At 44.1% G+C, this 24,567-nt stretch overlaps 1 protein-coding gene across 3 annotated transcripts in view; it reads right to left on the reverse strand.

Moving 5' to 3' along the window:
- Positions 1-22,023, reverse strand: part of erc2 (ELKS/RAB6-interacting/CAST family member 2) — a 40,432-nt gene extending 18,409 nt beyond the window's left edge. For all 3 annotated transcript variants that reach the window (XM_085354261.1, XM_085354260.1, XM_085354259.1), the window contains exons 1-4: positions 21,352-22,023; positions 5,928-5,951; positions 670-1,104; positions 248-322 (exon numbers count right to left, since the gene is read on the reverse strand). In XM_085354261.1, the coding sequence (XP_085210387.1) occupies positions 248-322; positions 670-1,104; positions 5,928-5,951; positions 21,352-22,023 (1,206 nt within the window). The remainder of the gene's footprint in view (positions 1-247; positions 323-669; positions 1,105-5,927; positions 5,952-21,351) is intronic.
- Positions 22,024-24,567: the final 2,544 nt, after the last annotated feature.

Here is a 24,567-nt window from a genome sequence, read left to right on the forward strand (position 1 = left end):
TGTGTGTTTGCTAGAGTGTGTCAGTGTGTTGATGATTGACTCAGCTGCCGACGATCACAATCACAACAATAGATTTGCCGGAACAGGTTTCCATTTAGACATGCAGTGGCAAACATGCTACAGCTGTGAACGTCAGTCAGTTAGGTAAATACAAAAATAACATCTGGCTTTAAACAGAAGCAGTGAAGCGTAGTTGATGATGGGCCCTGCTGTATGTGTTTATGCGCAGGCTGTATAGGAGTCTTACTTTCATCTCTATAATGGTCTGCAGGGCCTTAGTTTTACTTGGGTCCTGATGCAGTTGATTTCTTCTGTGCAGTTCCTTAAAAAAAAGACAACAATTTGTAGCAGCGGTACAGCAAAACCGATCGTGGTCTCCAATGAATAGCTAGATTATTAAAATTTCAAAAGCTCACCTCACAATGCATAAAAGCTTTATGCTTACACATGCAAAATATTTCATGCAACTGCTCTTCAGTTCTTTTACTTCATACATTACATAATTGTTATGATGCAGGGATAAGCAGCAGAGAAGAGAATATTGATTTTGTGACATGCTGCACTGCCATCTAGTGACAACAAAACAAAAGAACAGTTTTTTTTTTTTTTACTCTAAAGCAGTGAATGCAATGACTTAACATCATCATCTTAACCCTCGACATATACTACCTCTCGCAAATGGATGTTTTCCTTCTCCTTTTGATCCAGAATGACCTCCAGGTGTCCCAGTTGCGCCTCTGCTTCTGCAATGCGCCGGGCTCGTTCTTGCTCCTCCTCCTCGGTCGCCCTGCCCGGGCCCGGGGGCAGCCCTTTGCTCTGTAGCATCTCAAGCAACTTCTTAATTGACTCATCTCTGGCACCCAGGGTTTGTTTCTGGGTCTCAATCCTCAGTTCCATCTCCTCTAGGGTCTTTCTCAGCAGGAAGAGCTCCTTGGCCTGTCTGTCATGTTCAGCCTGCAGCCGCCGGAAGTTCTCCTCTGTCAGCTCAATGGTGGTGAAATGCTCAGACCCAGAGCGGTTACCACTCTCCTGCTGCAGCAGGTGGTTGAGGTCTCGCTGTGTGCGCAATTCATCCTGCAGAGCTTGGATGGTCATCTGAAGATGCTACAAACACACACACATATACAAACACACACAGAGGCTTACCAATTATTGAAACTATTTTTAGGTATAGCTCATAACCGGACATTACGTAATAACACTACACATGGGGATGAACAAACAATCCCACAGCAGGTCGATCATGGGGAACACATGACTTACCTTGGCACGCTTTTAGATTTTAGGTTTTTTGTTGAAAAAGTGTGAAGCACGGATCTAATTTAAGTCCTGACTGCATAGATTTACAGTTGTTGGAGAAAATATCTTTAAAAAGAATTCACAGCTTCCAAATATAAATTTATTAGTCTGTAAAGGGCTTTATTATACACAGAAACACCCTGGTGCTCTCACAGGTCTGACTTTCACACTGAGAAAGCAGGGACCAAGTGCATGTACAATAACATGCACATTCAACTTTATGTAAACTGGTACATATAAGTGAAGAAAGTGTGCAGATGAACAAAAAAAAAAAAAACTGAACACCCTGAAATTTAATTTAATTCTAAATCTAAATGATCATAATCATCTGTATTCATCAAACATAAAGTGAAATATTCCAAGCCTTTTTTGTTTTAAATTTGATTATTATCCCCTCCTTGAATCGCTACCTTATCGTGGTGGAGGGGTTTGTTTGTCCCAGGGATCCCAGGGGCTATGTTGTCCGGGGGCTTTTGCCCCCCTGGTAGGGTCTCCCATGGAAAATTGGTCCTGAGTGAGGGACCAGACAAAGAGCGATTCAGAAAACCCTTATGAGGAAAGCATCGAGGGAACAGTTTACCCTGCCCGGGGTAAGGGTTACCGGGGCCCCGCCCTGGAGCCAGGCCCGGGGAGGGTGCCTGAGGGCGAGTGTCTGGTGTCCAGGCCTTAGTCCATGGGGCCCGGTCGGGCACAGCCCAAAAAGGGGAAATGGGCCCATCCTCACGTAGGCCCACCACCTCGGGGGAATTGTGTGCCGGGCAGCAGCCAGGAGTGGAGGCCCTGGCGCACTGATCCCCGGCTACCAAGACTGGCAACTGGGACAAGGAATGTCACCTCTCTGGTGGGGAAGGAGCCTGAGTTAGTGCGTGAGGTTGAGAGGTACCAGCTAGATATAGTCAGGCTCACCTCTACGCATGGCTTGGGCTCTGGAACCAGTCTCCTGGAGAGGGGCTGGACTCTGTCTCAGTTTGGAGTTGCCCCTGGTGAGAGGCGGCGGGCTGGGGTGGGTATTCTAATATCCCCTCGGCTTGCTGCCTGTACGCTGGGATTCTTCCCAGTGGATGAGAGGGTTTGTTCCCTGCGCCTTAGGGTCGGGGAACGGGTCCTGACTGTCATCTGCGCTTATGCGCTGAGTGGCAGTTCAGAGTACCCAGCCTTCTTAGAGTCCCTGGGTGGGGTGCTGGAAGGTGCTCCACCTGGAGACTCTGTTGTCCTACTGGGAGACTTCAATGCTCACGTGGGTAACGACAGTGATACCTGGAGGGGCGTGATCGGGAGGGATGGCCTCCCTGATCTGAACACGAGCGGTGTTTTGTTATTGGACTTCTGCACAAATCACAGTTTGGCCATACAAACACTTTGTTCAAACATAAGAGTGTCCATAAGTGCACGTGGCACCAGGACGCTCTAGGCCGCAGGTCGATGATCGATTTTGTAATTGTATCACCAGACCTGGTGCCACTCGGGTTCTGGACACTCGGGTAAAGAGAGGGGCTGAGCTGTCAACTGATCACCACCTGGTGGTGAGTTGGATCAGGTGGCGGGGGAGGACGCTGGACAGACCCGGTGCACCTAAACGCGTAGTGAGGGTGTGCTGGCAACGCCTAGCAGAGGCCCCAGTCCGTGAGATCTTCAACGCACACCTCCGGCAGAGCTTCAACAGCATTCCGAGGGAGACTGGGGACATTGAGTCCAAATGGACCATGTTCAGCATCTCCATTCCCGAAGCTGCTGCATTGAGCTGTGGCCGCAAGGTGGTTGGTGCCTGTCGTGGTGGTAACCTCCGAACCAAATGGTGGACACCAGAGGTGAAGGGAGCCACCAGGCTGAAGAAGGAGTCCTATCGGGCTTGGCTAGCCTGTGGGACTTCGGAGGTAGCCGACAGGTACCGACAGGCCAAGCGGAATGCGGCTCGGGCAGTGGCTGATGCAAAAACTCAGGTGTGGGAGGAGTTCGGAGAGGCCATGGAAAAAGACTTTCGGACTGTCTCGAAGAGATTCTGGCAAACCGTCTCAGGAGGGGAAAGCGGTGCTCTACCTGCACTGTGTATAGTGCTGGCAGAGCGCTGCTGACTTCGACTGAGAAAATTGTCGGGCAGTGGAAGGAATACTTCAAGGACCTCCTTAATCCCACTGACACATCTTCTGAGGAGGAAGCAGAGTCTGGCCACGAGCTGTGGGTAGTGACCGAAAGAACGAGATCGTGGATACAAGCGGAGGAAATGAGCTTCCTCCGAAGGGTGGCTGGCCTCTCCCTTAGAGATAGGGTGAGAAGTTCGGCCATCCGGGAGGGGCTCAGAGTAGAGCCGCTCCTTCTCCACATCGAAAGGAGCCAGTTGAGGTGGTTCGGGCATCTGACAAGGATGCCTCCTGGGCGCCTCCTGGGTGAGGTGTTCCGGCCATGTCGCACCGAGAGGACCCACGACACGCTGGAGAGATTATATCTCTCGGCTGGCCTGGGAACGCCTTGGTGTTCCCCCGGATAAGCTGGAGGAGGTGGCTGGGGAGAGGAAGGTCTGGGCTTCTCTGCTTAGGCTGCTGCCCCGCGACCCGGCCCCGGATAAGGCAGGAGAAGATGGATGGATGGATGGCTGGATGGATTTGATTTTTATGGTTTAAAACTCATGAAAATCAGAAGTCCAGTAAACTATTAAAACAATTTGTAATGTAGAAATATTTAATTAATGGAATATATGTTTATATAAATACTCAGTACTTGGGAATCCTTTGCCACTAATTACTGCATCAGAGCAGTATGACACGGTTGTTCCACTGCTGAGGTGTTACTGCTCGGTTCCTTTGATGGCGGCCTTCAGCTCGACTGTATTTTTGGGTCAGGTGTTTCTCATCTTCATCTTAGATTCTCTGGGGATTCGGGTCAGGAGAGTTGGCTGGCTAATCATTTACAGTAATAACATGGTCATGGTAGCAGTTCTGGCACTGTGAGCAGGTGGTGCTTTTCTGCAGATGGAAGCATAAAGTGTTATAAAATCTCCTGGTAGATGTCAGTATTGACTTTGGACTTGATAAAAAACAGTGGACCAAAACACCAACAACATCGGCTGAAGACTTGGCACCCTGAGTCATCACAGTGTGCGGACTTCTTACTGGACTTCAAAACATCTTCGATTTTGTGCCTTTTCCACTCTTCCCCCAGACGTCAGGACCTTTGCTTCATTTGAAAAAAAAGCATTTTGCACGTCTGTGCAACAGCCCAGTAACACTGCATCTGTCCACTCCTCGAGAAGCTCTCCCAAGTTCTTGAATCAACTTTTCTCACGATTCTCTCAAGGCTGCTGTCATCCCTGCTGTTTGTGCACTATTCCTACCACATTTTTCCCTTGAAGTCAGCTATCCACGAATAAGCTTGAGCACAGCACTCTGCAACAGCCAGCCTTTTCTTCCGTGCCCTTGTGGACGATGTCAATGATCATTATCTGGAGAACTGTCAAGTCAGCAGTTGGGTTGTGTTTGCATGTACTGAACTAGACTGAGAGATAGACATTATTTATACTGTGTGAACAGTATTTCACTCAAAATGAAATCTATATTTTTCTTTATAAAGACCTGAAATATTTCACTTTATATATGATGAATGTAGAATGTATCAAAGTTCACCTTCTTTAATTTAATCACCAAAAAATGAACTTTTCACAATGCTCAAATTTTCTTAGATGCACTAGATCTTCAGACCATATGAGGGACATTTTTAGAGGAAATCAGCGCAGATATGGTGAAACTGATGAGGATAATATGGGATACAAAACTTATCAACTATACAGATTTTTGTTTTAATCTAAGTGTCTAGGTGCATTTGAAGAGCACAATCTGTATGCATGGTTTCATAAATCTGCCTTTGCCTTTGTGCATACACACAGCTTTATGCATCTGCCACCAGGACACGAATACTAAAAGTTAAAAATATCAGAGGGGCCATACTGTTACAATGAAAACATATGCAAACTAACTGTGAAATTTCCTGGTAGAGACTGGCTGGGTGGATGAAAACTAGTTAAAATATAAAATTAATGAACAGAAGTTACAGTATTGATACCCCATAGGGACAGATCAGCCATCTGTTGAACAAAGGTGTGCATGTTTGTGAATTTGTCTGTCCGTATTACATGATATCAAAGCTATACACCATTCACATTCTTTTTATTGATTGGTTTTGGGTCTAGAGGAATACCTTTAAGGCCCGGTTTCTGTCAAAAACTGACTTCTGTTGAAATTTTCTTCCAGCAGAGACAGAGAGTGGAGCACAAATTACTTTTTGTTCAGAAAATAGCTCAGTCAGGATCTGAAGGAGTGGAAAATATGTGAAATCAAACCGACTTCACGGGGAGTCTGAGGTTTTAGGTTTTGTTGTACTAAAGGAGCACCAGACATTATTACATTAAACAGAGTAATCGCTTTGTACTCTTAAAATGAGGAAACATAAAGACCAGGGTTCATAGGACAAGAAGGGAGCCTGAAACACTGAAAATATTTAACTTCTAGGAGTTATAGGATTCATAGGAGAAAGGACTGTATGGTGCAAAGGGATTGCCAGGTGTCTGAAAATACACGCCACACTGAAGGTGACTCTATGTTGTGCACTCAGCACGTGGTGCAAACATAGGGACAAACCTTGGTTCTCCTGGCATCCAGCAGCTGCAGAGCATGGGCAGAATGAACAGAAAAACAAATGTATGGTGAAAACACAGCGTCAGAGCTTGATGCAACAGAGATGGATGAACATAAACAAGTCAGAGATTAAAATGAGAGCTGCCAGTTTATCAGTCCACAGTCAGTAGTGCAAATTCTTCTTAAAAACAGACATTTTGGCTTGTCATAGTAGGAAAAGCAATGGAAAAAATTAATCATTTTAATAGTGACAGCATTTAATTGATAAAGGATGCTTCAGAGTCCTGAGCTGTTCACATTAATAGCTCTGTCTATACAGAGTGCTCAGAGGGTGTACACATAACCATCAAAAAGTTAGGGATGGAATTCTGTACACTTCTCATCTCACTGCGTGCTGAGACTTACTAGAGCTCAGCTATTTCTTTTATTTCTGCCTTTTCTCTCTACAAGAAGTCAAAAGTCTGTCCACAGAAAAATGATGACTTTATCAGAATGGCTTTTCTGGAAAGAGATGAAGAAAAGATTGGAAATGGCTTTTTAAAAAATGACTTAAGCATTCTGGTTAGCAGCAGTGATAGATGTACAATTAATAAAAGCAGTATAAATTATGTTATTAAGAATGATAATGATGAGATGAAGCATTATCGTAGAAAACTGCAGCTACAGAGAAAATACGCAAAACATTACACCAGCTTTAAAAGTACATTTTTTCCTCTTACAATCTTGCAGCAAATATATTTTTTGATCTTTGTTAGCTTATTTTACCATTTCATTAGAACTTACTGAAATAGTAATTGCAGAGGGACGTAACATAATGAACAGATTAACCACAGAGTCACTAGTTGCAGTTTTAATTTATAATAATTACAGTGTAACTACGTTATAATATATGTAGTACAGCCACCTCTTAATATAAATACAAAATTATCATAAATGTCACAAAACCTTCTCATTTGGCTCAGTATCTGAGCACAGAACTGACATGATACTGTGTAAGTATAAAACATGTACTCTTCCGGCCATCAGGGGGCGGTGTTTGTGTCAGCATTCTTGCGGGACTGCTGCCAAGCACAACTCCCTTCAGTAGTGCTGTTGGAAATATAATATATAAAACAGAGAATGAGGCCAAACTTTAAAACCTGAACAGTCTCTTAGTGACAAACACTTTTCAACACAAAGTTTTCTCTCTCACAGAAATATTAATTTGCTATGTACATAAAAACATGTTAGAAATATATCTAATTTTTTGAACATGTAGAGGTTAAATCTCTGCAAATACTGAAACCCAACCGTTTATTTCTCCTCACATACTTTCTTTCTTATCCTCCCTCATTTCTGCTCCTTTCTCCTAAATTACCTCCCATCTTGGAACTGAACTGCAAAAGCCAGTCCAGTGAATCCATTTACATAATTGCACTGTGGGTTAAATTGACTGCATGGCCGTTCCTCCAATAATCACAGCACAACTGTGGAAGTTTCTGTGAATCAGTAATGACTCAGCGGATGTTCCCTTTTTGGTCACCCTCTCTCTCACGAGTAGGCTTCTGTTTGGCCGCATATCCTAAAAAATTGCTTCCAGAGGTTTCACCAGAGTCGCAGAGAGATGCTAAGCTTCCCTCTTCGACTGACACCTGGTGCAGCCGGGGGTAACTGGCTGTCAGAAATCTTGTAGTGCGGAAACAGGAAATCCATTTGAGAGAGACCATAAACAAGGAGTCAGATTCAGCCATTTTAAGGAATATATCTATAAAAAGCAAAACTCTGGTTAATCTAGAGAAAAAAGACTGAGATTAAGTGGAATAAGTTTCTTAAAAAATCTGCCTGCAAAATTGCATTAACCTGAACTTTAGACCTAAATCTACTCTAGCAATCCATCCATCCATTTTCCTTACCTGTTTCTCAAACTGAGGCATATCCCAGCTACCACAGGAAAAGGCAGGATCGGTAGACAGAAACTTACTACAGTTCCATCTACCTACTCATGCAAAGAGTAACCACTGTATGTGCTTACTCTTTAGCACTGTATTATGTAAGCACTGTATTGTGCACAATACCACAAGGCAGCTTACAACTACAGTAAGTATTCAATTCAGTTGTATTTATACAATGCCAAATTACAATAAAAGTTGCCTCAAGGCACTTTATATTGTAAGGTAAAGGCCCTACAATAATACAAAGAAAACAGAAAACCCCCCAACAATCATATGGCTCCCTATGAGCAAGCGCTTTGGAAAAACTCCCTTTTAACAGGAAGAAACCTCCAGCCAGGCTCAAGGAGGGGCGGCCGTCTGCCACGAATGGCTGGGGTGAGGGGAGGAAGACAGGACAAAGACACGCTGTGGAAGAGAGCCACACATTAATAATAACTAATGAGAGGTGTATGAAGGTTTATGAAGACTTTAAAACTATATTTTGTCATTTTGACATCTAAAAGTACTGTTGTTCTTTAAGAATGTGCACGTGCTACATCTTAAAGAGTCAAACATGACATTAAACAGATTGAACCCAGAGTGTAAAATCTCCTGCCTTACAACATGTCTTTGATGCTCTTTCTTCATAGCTAAATTATCCAACAAAGGCTCAGGAATCTCTGTGAAAATATTGGCTGATTTCTAACATCCTTGACATTTTTTAAAGAGTTCTTCTCCTTAGCAGGGGCTGACAGGCGGCATTAAATAGTTGTAGCTGTTGGGAAAATTTTAAATGTGATCCACAATCAACCACCTTTTTCCTCAATGTCAGAGGAGCCAGCCAACCTCCCTTTGTGCCCTGTTTAAAAGAACTAGCATTCCTGCTCCACCTCTATCACTTGTTGGTTTAACAATAAGGCATGACCTTTTCAGACTTATACTTTGCCTCCATAAATCCTGGAAGCAGAGGAAACTTCAACAGAAACTTCTACTCTTCCCCGCCTTATTATTCTAACCAGTTGCCCACAAGGATGGGTGTTTACTAGGATAGCTAAAATGTGTCTTGCAATGAGTAATAAAAACTGTTAAAGCTACTCTACCCTCAGAATTATATTCAAAGCTGGTGGCATTTAGGCGGTTTTACCAGGTGGCAAAGGAAAAAGCTGCGATATGTGTGGCATACTGTCTGTGTATGTGTTAAAGAATGTGGGTGTTTGCATCTGACAGACAGCTTTAAAGTGCTGACTCGGAGCAGCCTACTCCTCACTACATTCCTAATCTTTGTATTGTATGTCGTGACAGCTGACAATACACAATTACACCCACACGAGGCAACTGTGCATCTGCATGCAGCTACAGGAAAGTTGGGCAGCAGAGTAAAGGCACGAATCTGTGAGTCTAGGCAGTACACACAACTGTGCAGCAAGATTTTTTCTATGCAGCACTACTAAAGATTAACCCTTGGTAGGGGAATTTCATTTTGATATCTTTCAATATGGATTTTTAAAGCTGTAGGCGTGATGTCTAAACGTATTAGATGTTCTCCTCATAGTCAAGAACAGCCAACTATAATACTCCAGCATCATTAAGTTTGATAAAAACCAAAGACTGAGGAGTGATCTTCTACACTTAGGCTTTGTTTAATTAACTGAGTGTCAAAGCGTCACTGTGAAGAATGATATGAAGTTCAAACACAAGATGAAATGATTCATTTTAGCAGTTAAACTGTGCTCTGATGCAGATCTGTTCACTGTTGATGTAATATGCAAAAGAAGAGCAAATAATTTATTGATTATATATTTTTTTATGTTTCTAAACTCATTGATAGCACACTGTTTATTAGTAGTACTATTGTTATCATTTTTGCTAGTATTTATTGGATAATATAATGCAAAGTTGCCATCCACATGGTTATAAAAGTTATTTATTAGCTATAACCTAATAACAAGTCAGGGCAAACCAATATACACTGGAAACAGCCAATGTTTTGTTTTTAAACCCTCTGAGCAATAAAATACAACATATGTTAACTTTTGGCTTCTTTAACCGTTAATGTATTAAATAATTAGATTCATAACCAACGCCTGTAAAACTCGTGTATTTGAGTGCACATGGGGGCACAAGTAAAGGTTTATGTACTTAATTCTGCTCTCTTTGAGATAACATATGGGGGTGGTGATTACCCCAATCCATCATCATCAAATGAGAGAAGCCATAATGAGAGTGCTGCTATCTATTTTTTTTAATTAAAGTTTTTTGTAACTGTGTTTGCGGCCATTTACACACACAAACACACATACACACACACATATATACATATGGAGAGAGAGAGAGAGATAAATATATAGCCAGGCAAATGTGATGACCCCATATTGACCCCACAGGTATGTCGCATCTTTTCTCTTTCAGCTGAAAGTAAGAAATACGTGTGTGTGTCTTGACAGCAATGGTGAGAGAGCACTGTTGTTTTTTGTGTGTTTTTGGCAACACAGTCTGCTATCTTTATGGATAACCCCACATGCATCCATGGTGGCGTGTCAGTAAATATGGGGGTGACAGGACTGACTGAACTATAGAGAAGATCTCTCAAACCTACCAACAGTTCAAGAGCGCAGGAAGCCGGTAATAACAGTTGTCTCTCAAGATGCAGTACATAGATTTTCAGCACAGGAGAAAATCATCAAAATAATTTCTGCACTCTTGAAGTGTGTAAGTGCAGACCATTTGTGCATTGACCAGTTGAATCACTGATTGATTCATCAACACTGCTTGCCTTTCATTAATTGTCAGCGCACGCCTCTGCTAATCATGATTTTCAGTCCTTGTTGTAGTTATGGAATGAGCTTACGTTTTCTTAAATGTTCACAAAGTCTATTTTTTGTAGAATGTTGCAGTTAATTAACAATATAAATGAATACTATAGATTTATGAGGCAGGCAGCAGAAACTGTGGGATTAAATGCACCAGACATCAAAAGAAGAAATGAACCTGTGACACAGTTTGTGTGTTTCTTTACTAATTCTGTGTTGGTAGTGTAACGTTGAGTTCATGGGCTTTAGTGTATCCATTAGGCTCAGACTTATGTGCTATGAATAACAGCAAGCTAATGTGATACTTCTTTATTAAATCGTCTTCAAACTGATGCAAAATAATGATGTACAATCCCATCAGTAATGATGGACTGAAGTGGATAATTTCACGGTCATTTTGCATGAAAAATCAGCTAGTCTGTCTTTTACTGAAACGTAAAGGCTGTGTTTAATCTACAGGAATGTTGCCAAATTAATGTGCTCATGATATGGTTTTTAATCAGGCATGAATTAGAAAAACAGAACCACACATGAGAAAAAAAGAACTAATGTACATTTCTTTTAAATATCAGGGGGTTTTTTTACCTCCAATAATCTATGTTACATTAGAGGAAATAAATATTTGATCCCCTGCTGAATTGGTAAGTTTGACACTTACATAGAAATTAACAGTATCTACTTTTTATGAAGGTTTTATTTTAATGGAGTGAGGCAGAATATCAGGGCAGCACAGTGGTGCAGTGGTTAGTGGCGTTCCCACACGTGAATTGCATGAGATCTCTCCAGGTACTCTGGCTTCCTCCCACAGTCCAAAGACTGTTAGTGGGGTTAGGTTAAATGGTGATTCTAAAGTGACCTTCAATGTGAATGTGAGAATAGTTGCCAGGGTTTACCCCGCCTTACATAAAAGTTATAAATTCATTTGCATGTCACTGAATGAAATAATTATTTCATCCCCTGAAACCAAGCCTTTGGAAGAATTCTTACTCCCACAGATTGGGAGCACAATCACAGATACTCCTGCTCTAAACCATCTTTGCATAAGACTAAAGAGTTGTCAAAGGATGTAAGAGACAAGATTGTGGACCTGCACAAGGCTGGAGTGGGCTACAAGACCATCAGCAAGAATTATTGTGAAAAGGGAGAAACTGCTGATATGATTATTCACAAATGGAAGAAATATAAAAGAACTGTCAATCGCCTTCTGTCTGGAGTTTCATGAAAGATCTTGAGCAGTTGGGACCACAGTAATCAAGAACACCATCCGTAACACTCCACAATGTAATAGATCAAACTCTTGCAGCACCTGCAAGGTCCCCCTGCTCAAGAAGGCACAAGTTCTGGGCTGTCTTAAGTTTGGGGCTGTTCTGGGTTTCTTTTTACCATACAGGACAACATCACTGCATTGAGGGGTCACTGGATGGGGCCATGTACTGTAAAACCTTGGATGAGAACCTCCATCCATTAGGTCATGCATGGGTCTTCCGGTATGACCTAAAACCAGGGTCGGCAACCCTGGGCACCTGTGCCAGCTGTGGCATGCGAAGGGTTAACTGATCTGGTTAACGACCATAGCTGGACTGGCCATCGGGCATACCGGTGATGGTGATTTTTTGTTTTCATGGGCCGATGTTTTTTTGTTTTTGTTGTTGTCGTTTTTGTAACAGTATAAACAATGAAAGGTGGTGGATTGGCCAGATGCTGGCCAATGTGTAAAAATAACTCAGTTGTTTGATGGTGGCTATGGCGGAGCTTTCACAGAGGCCAGCAGGTGGATGAGGGAAAGGGGAGACAGGAGGAGGAGAGACAGGAGGAGGAGAGACAGGAGGAGGAGAGACCCGAGGCGGCCGCTGGTCCAAGTGTCAGGTGAACTGAACTTCAGGTAAGAAGTTATGACCTGCAGTCTATCTGGGTCAGATATAAACCAAGTTTAGGTGTAGTTTATTTTCGTTGTGCTGACTTTTTACAGTGAGTTACAATATCTTGTACTGCGTACTAGCTAGCATGACGGAGGTGCTATACAGCCAATGGCTGGGCGGGTGCTATGATGTTACTGATAGTGAACTTTATTTCATTCATAAGATTAGTTATTAGAGTTGCCAACCGTCCGGTAAAAAACTGAATCGTTTATTTAATATTAATTTCTAGTATCAGCTGATGTTTGCTGGAGCCACAGCTGTAAGCTGCTGGCCATGATATAGGTTTGGATATGTGGTGAGAGGGAAACGGAGATGTCCTTACTGAATTATCAGAGCTGAACAGGTTATGGGGAAACAGGTTTACCTTTTAGGTGACATGAATGAGTTGAAGGGAAGTTATGAACTGTTTCTGAGAGACAAATAACACCAGGATCCTTTTCTAAGTAGCTGAAAGCTGGTAACTGTGCAGGGGCGGGTCTAGCAAAGTTTTGCCAGGGGGCCAGGAAGGGCATTAACAGGGAAAAGGGGGGCACAAAGAAATACTTTTCTTTCTTATTCCATCCATCCATCTTCATCCGCTTAGGCAGCAGCCTAAGCAGAGATGCCCAGATCTCCCTCTCCCCAGCCACCTCCTCCAGCTTATCCGGGGGAACACTAAGGCGTTCCCAGGCCAGCCGAGAGATATAATCTCTCCAGCGTGTCCTGGTCTGCCCCGGGGCCTCCTGCCGGTGGGACATGCCCGGAACACCTCACCCCACCCAGGAGGCGCCCAGGAGGCATCCATATCAGATGCCCGAACCACCTCAGCTGGCTCCTTTCGATGTGGAGGAGCAGCGGCTCTACTCTGAGCCCCTCCCGGATGGCCGAACTTCTCACCCTATCTCTAAGGGAGAGGCCAGCCACCCTTCGGAGGAAGCTTATTTCCGCCGCTTGTATCCGCGATCTCGTTCTTTCGGTCACTACCCACAGCTCGTGGCCATAGGTGAGGGTAGGGACGTAGATCGACCCGTAAATTGAGAGCTTCGCTTTTACGCTCAGCTCCCTCTTCATCATGACGGACCGGTGCAGCGTCCGCATCACTGTAGCCGCAGCACCAATCCGTCTGTCAATCTCCAGCTCCCTTCTCCCATCACTCGCGAACAAGACCCTGAGATACTTGAACTCCTCCACTTGGGGCAGGAACTCATCCCTGACCCGGAGTGGGCACTCCACCCTTTTCCGGCTGAGAACCATGGCCTCAGATTTGGAGGTGCTGATCCTCATTCCCGCTGCTTTACACTCGGCTGCGAACCGTTCCAGTGTGAGCTGGAGGCCTTCACTCGATGAAGCCAACAGAACCACATCATCCGCAAAAACCGCGACCAGGACGAAAACCGCATTGTTCCTCCTGTATCCGAGGTTCGACTAACGGACGAACTCTCCTTTCCAGCACCCTGGCATAGACTTTCCCAGGGAGGCTGAGGAGTGTGATCCCCCTGTAGTTGGAACACACCCTCCGGTCCCCCTTCTTAAAGATGGGGACCACCACCCCGGTGTGCCAGTCCAGGGGTACTGCACCTGATCTCCACGCAACATTGTAGAGGCGTGGCAGCCAGAACAGCCCTACAACGTCCAGAGCCTTCAGGAACTCGGGGCGGACCTCATCAACACCAGGGGCTCTGCCACCAAGGAGTTGTTTAACTGCCTCAGTGACCTCGCCTTGGAAATTGGCGGGTCATTCCCCTCAATCCCAGACTCTGCTTCCTCCTCGGAAGACGTGTCAGTGGGATTAAGGAGGTCCTTGAAGTATTCCTTCCACCGCCCGACAATTTTCTCAGTCGAAGTCAGCAGCGCTCCACCAGCACTATACACAGTGCAGGTAGAGCACCGCTTTCCCCTCCTGAGACGCCTGACGGTTTGCCAGAATCTCTTCGAAACAGTCCGAAAGTCTTTTTCCATGGCCTCTCCGAACTCCTCCCACACCCGAGTTTTTGTTTCAGCCACTGCCCGAGCCGCATTCCACTTGGCCTGTCGGTACCTGTCGGCTGCCTCCGGAGTCCCACAGGCTAACCAAGCCCGATAGGACTCCTTCTTCAGCCTGGTGGCTCCCTTCACCTCTGGTGTCCACCATTTGGTTCGGGGATTTCCACCATGACAGGCACCAACCACCTTGCGGCCGCAGCTCAATGCAGCAGCTTCGGCAATGGAGACGCTCAAGATGGTCCATTCGGACTCAATGTCCCCAGTCTCCCTCAGAATGCTGTTGAAGCTCTGCCGGAGGTGTGTGTTGAAGATCTTGCAGACTGAGGCCTCTGTTAGACGTTCCCAGCACACCCTCACTACGCATTTAGGTCCACCGGGTCTGTCTAGCGTCCTCCCCCGCCACCTGATCCAACTCACCACCAAGTGGTGATCAGTTGACAGCTCAGCCCCTCTCTTTACCCGAGTGTCCAGAACATATGGTCGCAGGTCTGGTGATACGATTACAAAATCGATCATCGACCTGCGGCCTAGAGCGTCCTTGTGCCACGTGCACTTATGGACACTCTTATGTTCGAACAAGGTGTTCGTTATGGCCAAACTGTGATTTGCACAGAAGTCCAATAACAAAACACCGCTCGTGTTCAGATCAGGGAGGCCGTTCCTCCCAATCACGCCCCTCCAGGTCTCACTGTCGTTACCTACGTGAGCATTGAAGTCTCCCAGTAGGACAACAGAGTCTCCAGGTGGAGCACCTTCCAGCACCCCACCCAGGGACTCTAAGAAGGCTGGGTACTCTGAACTGCCACTCGGCACATAAGCGCAGATGACAGTCAGGACCCGTTCCCCGACCCTAAGGCACAGGGAACCCTCTCATCCACCGGGAAAAACCCCAACGTATCGGCAGCAAGCCGAGGGGATATTAGAATACCCTCTCACCAGGGGCAACTCCAGACTGAGACAGAGTCCAGCCCCTCTCCAGGAGACTGGTTCCAGAGCCCAAGCCATGCGTAGAGGTCAGCCCGACTATATCTAGCCGGTACCTCTCAACCTCACGCACTAACTCAGGCTCCTTCCCCACCAGAGAGGTGACATTCCATGTCCCGATTGCCAGTCTTGGTAGCCGGGGATCAGTCCGCCAGGGCCTCCGCTCCTGGCCGCCGCCTGGCACACAATGCACCCGACCCCTATGGCACCTCCTGCGGGTGGTGGGCCTGCAGGAGGATGGGCCCATGTCCCCTTTTCGAGCTGTGCCTGGCCGGGCCCAATGGACTAAGGCCCGGCCACCAGATGCTCGCCCTCGGGCACCCTCCCCGGGCCTGGCTCCAGGATGGGGCCCCGGTAACCCTATCCCGGGCAGGGTAAACTGTTCCCTCGATGTTTTTTTCATAAGGGTCTTCTGAATTGCTCCTTGTCTGGTCCCTCACCCAGGACCAATTTGCCATGGGAGACCCTACCAGGGGGCAAAAGTCCCCAGACAACATAGCCCCTGGGATCCCTGGGACACACAAACCCCTCCACTACGATAAGGTAGCGATTCATTCTTTCTTATTCTCATTTAAAATGTCTCGCTTTTAATAAATAATTATCTTAATCTTACAACCAAAGTTTTTATCTGATGTAAAATGTATAGAAATCATACATATACCAACAAGACTGTACATCACTGTCACAACAGTGTTTGTTTTCATTCAAAGGCTTTATGGCTTTTCCTATAATACCTGGTGGGCCGGTCTCTAGTCATAATGCCCGGGCTGATTTTTTTGTCCCAGTCCAGCCCTGGGCACGACACGCAGTGAATTAATTTGAGAAGGTGCATTAAAAAATAAATGGCTGGGCCAGCGGTGCACATTGCAAATTAGCTTGCATAGACACATTAGTTGTGCCACTTCTTAATGATGGTATCTTAGCTAACAACCCCCAACTACCAGATACAACCAATAAGCTAAAAATTACTTGGCCTACCGGTAAAAGGGACGTTACTAGCTGGCAGTTCTTTCAAGCGATGTTGAAATTTCAACATTCCGACACTTCAAATGCTTCAGGAGCTGTTCGCTCAGCGCAGCATCAACACCGCGGAAATACACGGATACATCGGTAGACTCGTGACAGAACTCACACTCTGTGGGGGTCAAAGTTTGCAGAAATACGAATGCAACTGGTATCCATAGCTGTGCGTGTTCATGGAGCTTGCATTTTCACCTGCTGGACATCACTACCTGACAAGTTTAACTGTCTTCAGAACATTGCGGAGGCCTTATTGACAGTATTTGGCTCTATATATCTGTGTGAGCAGATTTTCTCTCACACGAAGAGAGTCCTCAGGTAGCCATCTGAATGCTGGAGTGAGAGACCAGAGGTCACATTAATACGTGTATCTCTGTATTAACAAACATGCCAATTGGCCCAGTTTATTTTTCTTATCATTGTTGTGAGGAGACCATAAATAGCATTTGCATTTTCTGTTGTACAGTTCATTTGCTGTTATGGAGTTCTTGTTATGGCTAAAAAAGTGTCTTTTTTTTGTTACAAAATAGCTGATAACTATTTGCTGATAGCTGCCAACATCTGCGAACAAATATAATTCTATAAAGTTGTTCTATATAGTGTGTAACTGTTAGTATAGAGCGTTATTAAATTTATTGCTAATGCAATCATATGGCACATTGACTTCTGAGGAAATTTTAGATGGCACTCATCATTAGAAAGGTTGCTGACCCCTGACCTAAAACATATGACCAAGGCAATAAAGAAATGGCTAAAGAAGAAACACATTAAGGTCATGGAGTGGCCTAGCTAGTCTCCAGACTTTGAAGTTTTGAGTTGCCAAGCAGCTGCCAAGAAACCTCAAGGTTTCAGTGAGTGTCTGTAAAGAAGAGTGGGCCAAAAATCCCACCAGAGATGTGTGAAGACCTGCTGAGCAACTACAAGAAACATGTTATGGCTGTCTTACAACTGTGGTTGCCAACAAGGATTTAACTTTAATGTATTTTTTTTTCTGAATTTCTGGTTGATATTCTGTCTCTCTCCATTAAAATTAAACTACCATAAAAATCAGAGAAGATTAGAGTTCATTTCTTTGCAAGTGAGCAAACTCAGCAGGGGATCAGATCATTCTTCCCCCCACTGTATTTTGACATGCTTCAGTGTAATGTATTGAAATAACAAGATTCAAATATGTTCCTAGAGAAATGCAAAACTGCAGTGTCATTAATTGTGTGATTACCTTTTATTTTCTGGCTTACATTTGTGCATATTTTTTATTACTTTACTTGTTATGATTTTTCTGCACTCAAATCTCTGCTCTGAATCTAAACTGATGTGATTCTGTAGAAAAAGGAGACTGTAACATTTCACTCTCATCCAAATCCTAGCAGCCTTGCCCTATGTAAACTGCATTTTAATCTCATCTTGTCAAAATAAAATAGGGAGACGGCCTCCTCATTTCAACACCTTCCTGTCGTGTGGATGAGGCAGCAGCCATCTTATGTGCTCTGATGGAGAGTGGCCGGCACGGGAAGAATCCATGGGCACTTTAAGAAAAGTGACTATTCACATGACGCTGACTGTGACATGACTCAACGTGTCATCAGTACTTTTGCTCATCATGTGTGTATGACAGCTGCAAGCTTGTTTGCTACTTAATGAAATGGGATAAATCAACAAACTGCACTAATGTACTCTGTAGTGGGTTCACCTGAGCCATGAATCATACATACAAACAATTAACTATCCCCTCCCACACAAACACACCCTGGCAATTAAACTTCTGTGCACACATTTACAAGCCAGCACAACTACCAAAGGAAGTAACCGCTAATTAAGAATGCAAACACACTACACACACAGATATGAGGAATACAAGCATGAATGCTTTTTCATGAGGTATTTAAAATACACTCCAACACTCTGGTGAGATTCACAAGTTCACACTTGTGCTAACACCATGTAAAGATTGGCATCTTCCAGCATAAAATAAGCAAACATTGCACCCATGCACAGACACAGAGCAGAGGGACTGGGAAGCTCAGCCTCCATTTTTGTGAAAAGCATTGATGCAGGCTGACTGGGTGGCTGAGCAGGAGTGGTCATGACTCAGTCCGATATGGTATGCTCTAGCTCACATATTTGCCTCCAGCAGCTCTTCTCCAGCTTGAGCGCAGCAAAACATTTGGTGAAATGGAGTCAAAAAAGAACAGTTTTATAACGGCCTCAGCCACACTACATTAAAAATGCACAAAACGGTCCCGGGCTAATCAGTAATCATTACCTCCAGTCATGACCATTGAACGTTTTGATAAAAACTCTGCAGGCTACGCTTGGTATTTCACTCACAATGAAATCTTCGCTTTACAAAACAGACAAAAGGCAAAATCTAATGCCAGAGAGCATGTCTTTAAAAAGTTTGTCTAAAAAAAGAAGCACATCCTCCCTTATTCTAGATTTCGCACGATAAATAATGCATGGCATTTGCTCAAGCTAATAGAGGCCCAAGGCACCTGATGCAACTGTAAAGAGTTCTGCAAGACAGACGTAATGATTGGCCTGAAATTACTCCATTATTAATGAAGCAATTTGCTCCTCACTCAGCCTCTGAACAAGCCTAGTGGGTGTGACCAAAGCATTCCACTGCAAGTATGCACTTATGTAAGGACGCCTTGCAGCCCAGAAATCAACTTAGAACAGACCAATTATAGTAACAAGGCACATCTGCCTTTTATTAGCTGACATACTTCATTAATGAGCCCTACCAGGAGGAACATAAATATCACTCAGTGCAGGGGATGACTATGGACTGGACAAGGCTAAATATATTTGTGGCAAGTGAAAACCTATTAAAGCCAACACTGTATATAGCCTTCATGTTCTACAGGACCAATCAGCCACTGCAATGTCTGAAGCCAGGCTAAAAATGCATACAGGACTCAGTACCTAATCACACTGAATGTAAAGAACTGCTTTGGTCCTGTCACTGACACTGCTATTAAACAGGCACATTTGCATACAAAACTTGTTTCGATGTTAAATCTTTGACTTCATCCCGATGCGTGACACAGACTCTCATCAGTAATAACCAGACAGTCTGCCTACTATTCAAATACAAAGGCTGTGCATAATCTACACAACTGTTGCCAAATTAATGTGTTGCAAATGATGATATCATTTTTATTCAGGCGTGGATTCAAAAAACAAATCAAGGAAATCGAATAACACCACACAAATGCTCATTCACGCCCAAAACAAGTGCCCCCTTGTTTTTTTAGGAATCATAAAGAAAGACAAGAGTCAAAGTACACCTGCCCCACACCCTTTATGAGGGTTGCTAGCAGGTTTAGGCATCCAGCCTGTGACGCATCTTTCAGTTTAGCCTCATGACACTGCTGTAACCACAAGAATAAAAAGTGCAGGCCCTTTTAACTCCAGTCAAATCAGGTGCGTCCACACCGATTTGTTTTTTAAAGGGCTGTTCTTATACATAAATCCAAACCAATGTGCCGACAGACAGTCATGTGACGGTCCTGCTAACACTATCCTTCTATGACCTTGAAGGGGGGAGAGACACCGTCTGCTGCTTTGAGTAATGAATGCCCCACTGGCTGTTCGTTATTTTAAATCACATCTCAAACTGGCACAAAGACGCCAGCCGGCTGGTCATATTTAACCTTTACATCACTGAGGTATTCTTCAATTTGCTGCATCATGCCACAGCCTGCCACAAAAAGAAAAAACATACTGTACGGTTCAGTCTGGCCAGACAAGCAGTACGCTGACCTACTCCACAATCTAGTGCACTGTATCATCAGCAATGACATATCCAACTGAACCGAGGGCTTTATATTCAAATGTTCTCTCCAGACTATGAGTCAGCTAACTGTTTCCAATTTCTGCCACCAAGGTTTGACATAAAAATGATTAAAATCAGGGTGAGCATTTTCTCAACATGAACGCGAGCTCAGCTGGGGGTTTTTTTTTATCCACCTTGTTTTCTGTAGATATTTGTGTGCTGCACACACAGGTCAGTGGAAAAGAAGAAGAAAGCTGCAGGTTAGCCTTTTACTTCATTAACTCCAAAAGTAGGTTGAAAGCTCTCTTAAAGTGAATGCAGTGAAGGCCAGATGAACAGAGGTAAACAGCGAGAGATGATCAAAGCCAGTGCGAGTAAAGGACAGACAGTGGAAAATGAGAATGACAGTTAGAGAGTAAGACAGATAGAGAGTGTTTAAGAGTCCTTGACAATTGTGTCTGGGCCTTGTGCCTACTCTTGTCAGGCAGTGATTTAACTGGGCCATGACTACACCCCCACACTGAGGCAAGCAGAAAACCTTTTGACATCTCCCCCCTCTAGGGCCAATCTGCTGAACCTTTAAAAAAATACACTAAAATTAAGCAGTGCTGCTTCTATACTGTGTGCAGGAAGTTCAGTTTACCTGTTGGCAGCGTCACTGCACTTTTAACTTAATATGCTCAGATTTCGAGTATATTGTAAAAAACTTGATTAGGGTTTTGTATTTCCTGTGGCTGAGGTGACATTGATTCTGCAGAGGAGTACTAGGAGAGGAGAGTGTCGGCATGTTAAATATTTATGCACACAAATAACTCTTTCCAGAAAGGTTCCCACAAGTATTGAAAAACATGACTGCAATAATTCTCTGAAATCTTGGACTGAGGATGACTGTGGTCTATTGCAGAAGGAGAGCGTGGTGAAAGCACAGTCACAGCTCAAGAAGGACAGTACGTGAAAAAAAACAGAAAGGCAAGAGACAAAAGCAGCAACTGAAATTCACTGCAGTAATGAGTGGATTATGACAGCTACGAGGGCTTGTCTCACCTGGTTCTCCTCATGAGTGACTCTCATTTGCTCTTTGAGGATTGACGTACGAGCCGCCTCTTCTTTCCTCATTATCCTCTCCTTCTTCAGTTCAGGACTCCAGAAACTCTTGATGCTGTTGGTGGAAGATCCCAACTTACTGTCCTTCAGGTCAAGCTCCCGTCGCAGCATCTCATTCTCCCTCTGCATCTCCCTGAGCTGGGCCTGCATCTCCAGCAGCTCCCCACCACTGCCCCGCACTGCCTGCCTCAGCAGAGCAGAGGGCACCCCCTGGTGGTGGTGGGGGTGCAGCATGGAGAGGGAGCCCAGGTCACTGTAAGACAGAAGGTCAGCATGAGGCAGCCCCACAGAAGCAATATTGGGACTGCTGCCCATGGCTGTGACACGGCCCCCATACATGGCCCGACTGGTGGCGCGACCCAGAGTCATAGTGCCTTTTGGGTAGGTGGCAGTGGAGCCCACGCCCTCGTGGTCACTCAGGTACATGGGCCCCGAAGTAGCATAGGCAGCGTTGAGGGACTGGATGTTCTCCATGGAGAGCGTCTTGCCCCCCGCACCGCCCCCGCTCCCACTGTGTGCCCTTCGATGGCCCAGTCTGGGGGACCTTGGTAGGCGCGGGGACCGTACGGGGCTGCTCTCTACATGGCCTACAGCTCTGGCACTGCCGTACATGTCCTGTGATTCGGCGGTGTAGCCACCAGAGGGGTCCTTAACAGGGGCGAGTTATAATGAGACTGCTCTGACTCTTAGAACTGCACATGGGTGACTTATTTCATGTCTGAAAAGGTGGAGTAGATCAAAGTCAGATCTGAGGAAACAGGAGAGAAGCTTCTGTTAGATAAATAACCACTATTTGTACGTGTCACATGAAAGGCACAGCGAGACAAAGCATTTACTATTACAAAAAAAACCCCAAAAAAACACTGCATTCAGAAAAGAATACCAAAACAGACCTGGCCTGCAAAATACTACTATGGATTGAAAAATAACTAGTTTTATCATTTATTAGTTTTATTAGCAGCAAATTGACACAATTTATGTGACTTACAGTAATCTCCCAGCATCCCACTGGATTCATACACTGTCCAGCAGTGATGTACAGTAAATCCCATTAATGATCCCAAATAAACAACGGACTAATTCACAGGAATAATATCGTTAGCTTCATAGCATAATTGCCTAAGTCATTGACTTAGTCAAATGACTTAGGCAATTATGCTATGAAGCTAACGATATATCACATGCCCATTCACTGATGCTTGCTTATTGTGCAGTAGAGTGAACAATGATATCCATGGAAAATTTACTGAGATACTAAAGAAAAATCTTTTAAAACATAGTCATTTTTTAAGGTTTTTCACATTCTAATGATATTGCTTTAATTAAAACTAATAGGGGCTATTAGTTGTATTGTTTTATTATATTAAGATATAATGATAAAGTACAGACCCAATTAGCAGTGTTGATTCCTAATTAGCTCCTCGTGCGAGGAGAAAAATGTGTTGTTCGGAAAGTGGTTTTAATGAGCAGTTAGCCCATAACATGTCCCACATACACAGAAGCATGACCGAGCATGCTTGTAACAGTATGAAGAGCATCACAGCACATGAACACAGAGTATCACAGTGCATCCAACAGTGCAGTCAATGCAATATCTAAAGAAATAAATGTGATTTATGTGTGTACAAAAAGACAGCTAACAGATTCCATGGCAAACAGAACAGAGTAAAGCCCTGCAGTATTTTATTGTCTCATAAACGGATAATTTAATTCACACAGTAATATTCACAATAAGACTGTAAAGAGTTTGGGATTGAACGTGTCTTTGGGATCAGCACAATGCTGCAGCCGTTATCTCTTAACTGCATGTTGTTATGTGCAAACAGTAAAGTGTGGATGGTTGTCTGATTCTCTGCGTTTTCCTGTGTTAGACTGGTGAACTGTCCATCCAGTGTGTACGCCGCCTCTTTGCCCAGTGTCATCTGGCATAGACTCCAGACTGCAATGAAGAAAATAAATGGATATTTTTGACTGGGTTTCATTTTTTGAACATGTGAAGGGATTAGTATTAACTATAACAGTAATGCCATAGTATGGGGCCTAGTTTGTTTTTTGTTTTGTTTTTTCAGAAATTAAAAGACTGCAAAGCAAAGCAGACATTACTGGCTAAATGGGAGAAAATGATGTGGGAGAGTTAATTTTTAATGGGTGTAATAATGGATGTGTCAGTTTGTGCCATCTTTAGTTTAAATATATCACAAGATGTATTACGCTTATAATTTATTTAAACCTGATGTCCTTATTACACCGTAGCTGATATTTGGGGTCAAATACCTTATATAACCCTGTATAACCCTGTATAACCCTGTATAAGACAAAGGTTAACTGAGCTTATAGGCATTCAGTGTAAGTTAAAAAGAACCAGACTCTTCCATCAAAGTGTCTCCTTTGGTGACACTTGTTATGCAGATCCAGTTGCCATGGTGACTATGCCAGGGCTAACAAAGATAAAGCACCTCAGTCGTCTGACGTAATGTTTCAAAAAGGTCTGATTAAAAAAAATTTTTTTTAAATGTTTAATTGTATATGCAGCACAAAATTTACTTAAGGGTATATTCTGCAAATAATTCCTTTTTTATTATCATGTACATTCTTGTATTTTACTTTGAAGGGCAGTTAAAATGACAATTAATGGCACGGTAGAGCATATCGACAGGTTGGGCAGTGTGTGAAATTCAATGCGATTTTTGATGATGGGGACCCTCAGCTGCTTTCACCGAAGCTTCATCTGTAAATCAGCGCCTGCCCAGCAGCGATCACTGCAGCCAGGCTAAGGAAGTGGAACGAGACAGTGTCTTCTCTGCTAGCTGTATTAAGTAACAGGTGTCTGGAAACAGAACGGGGCTGGACAGATATATGCATATATTTAAAAAGGGCAAAAGAAAATCAAATGGAATCTGTCTAAAGGCTCGGACAGAGCATGCCTTCAGATATTTCATCTATATCCTTTAGCTGCAAAAAACCCCTCTTTTTTAACTTTACATGCTCAAAGGGACACGAGCAAATTAAATGCAAATTTCAAATATGCTGACATGTGCAACAACAAAGCCTGCTGCTGTTATCTTCAGCGGTCAGCTTGCTACAGCAGCTCTGTGAAGTCTAGTTGGTAAATTTATGGGGAAAAACCCCCAACATATCCAGCAAAAGACTGCAGAG

Source organism: Diplotaxodon limnothrissa, linkage group LG5 (genome assembly GCF_057381915.1).
Source record: "Diplotaxodon limnothrissa isolate DT_005_m linkage group LG5, D_limnothrissa_male_GT1.1, whole genome shotgun sequence".
Taxonomy (NCBI): domain Eukaryota; kingdom Metazoa; phylum Chordata; class Actinopteri; order Cichliformes; family Cichlidae; genus Diplotaxodon; species Diplotaxodon limnothrissa.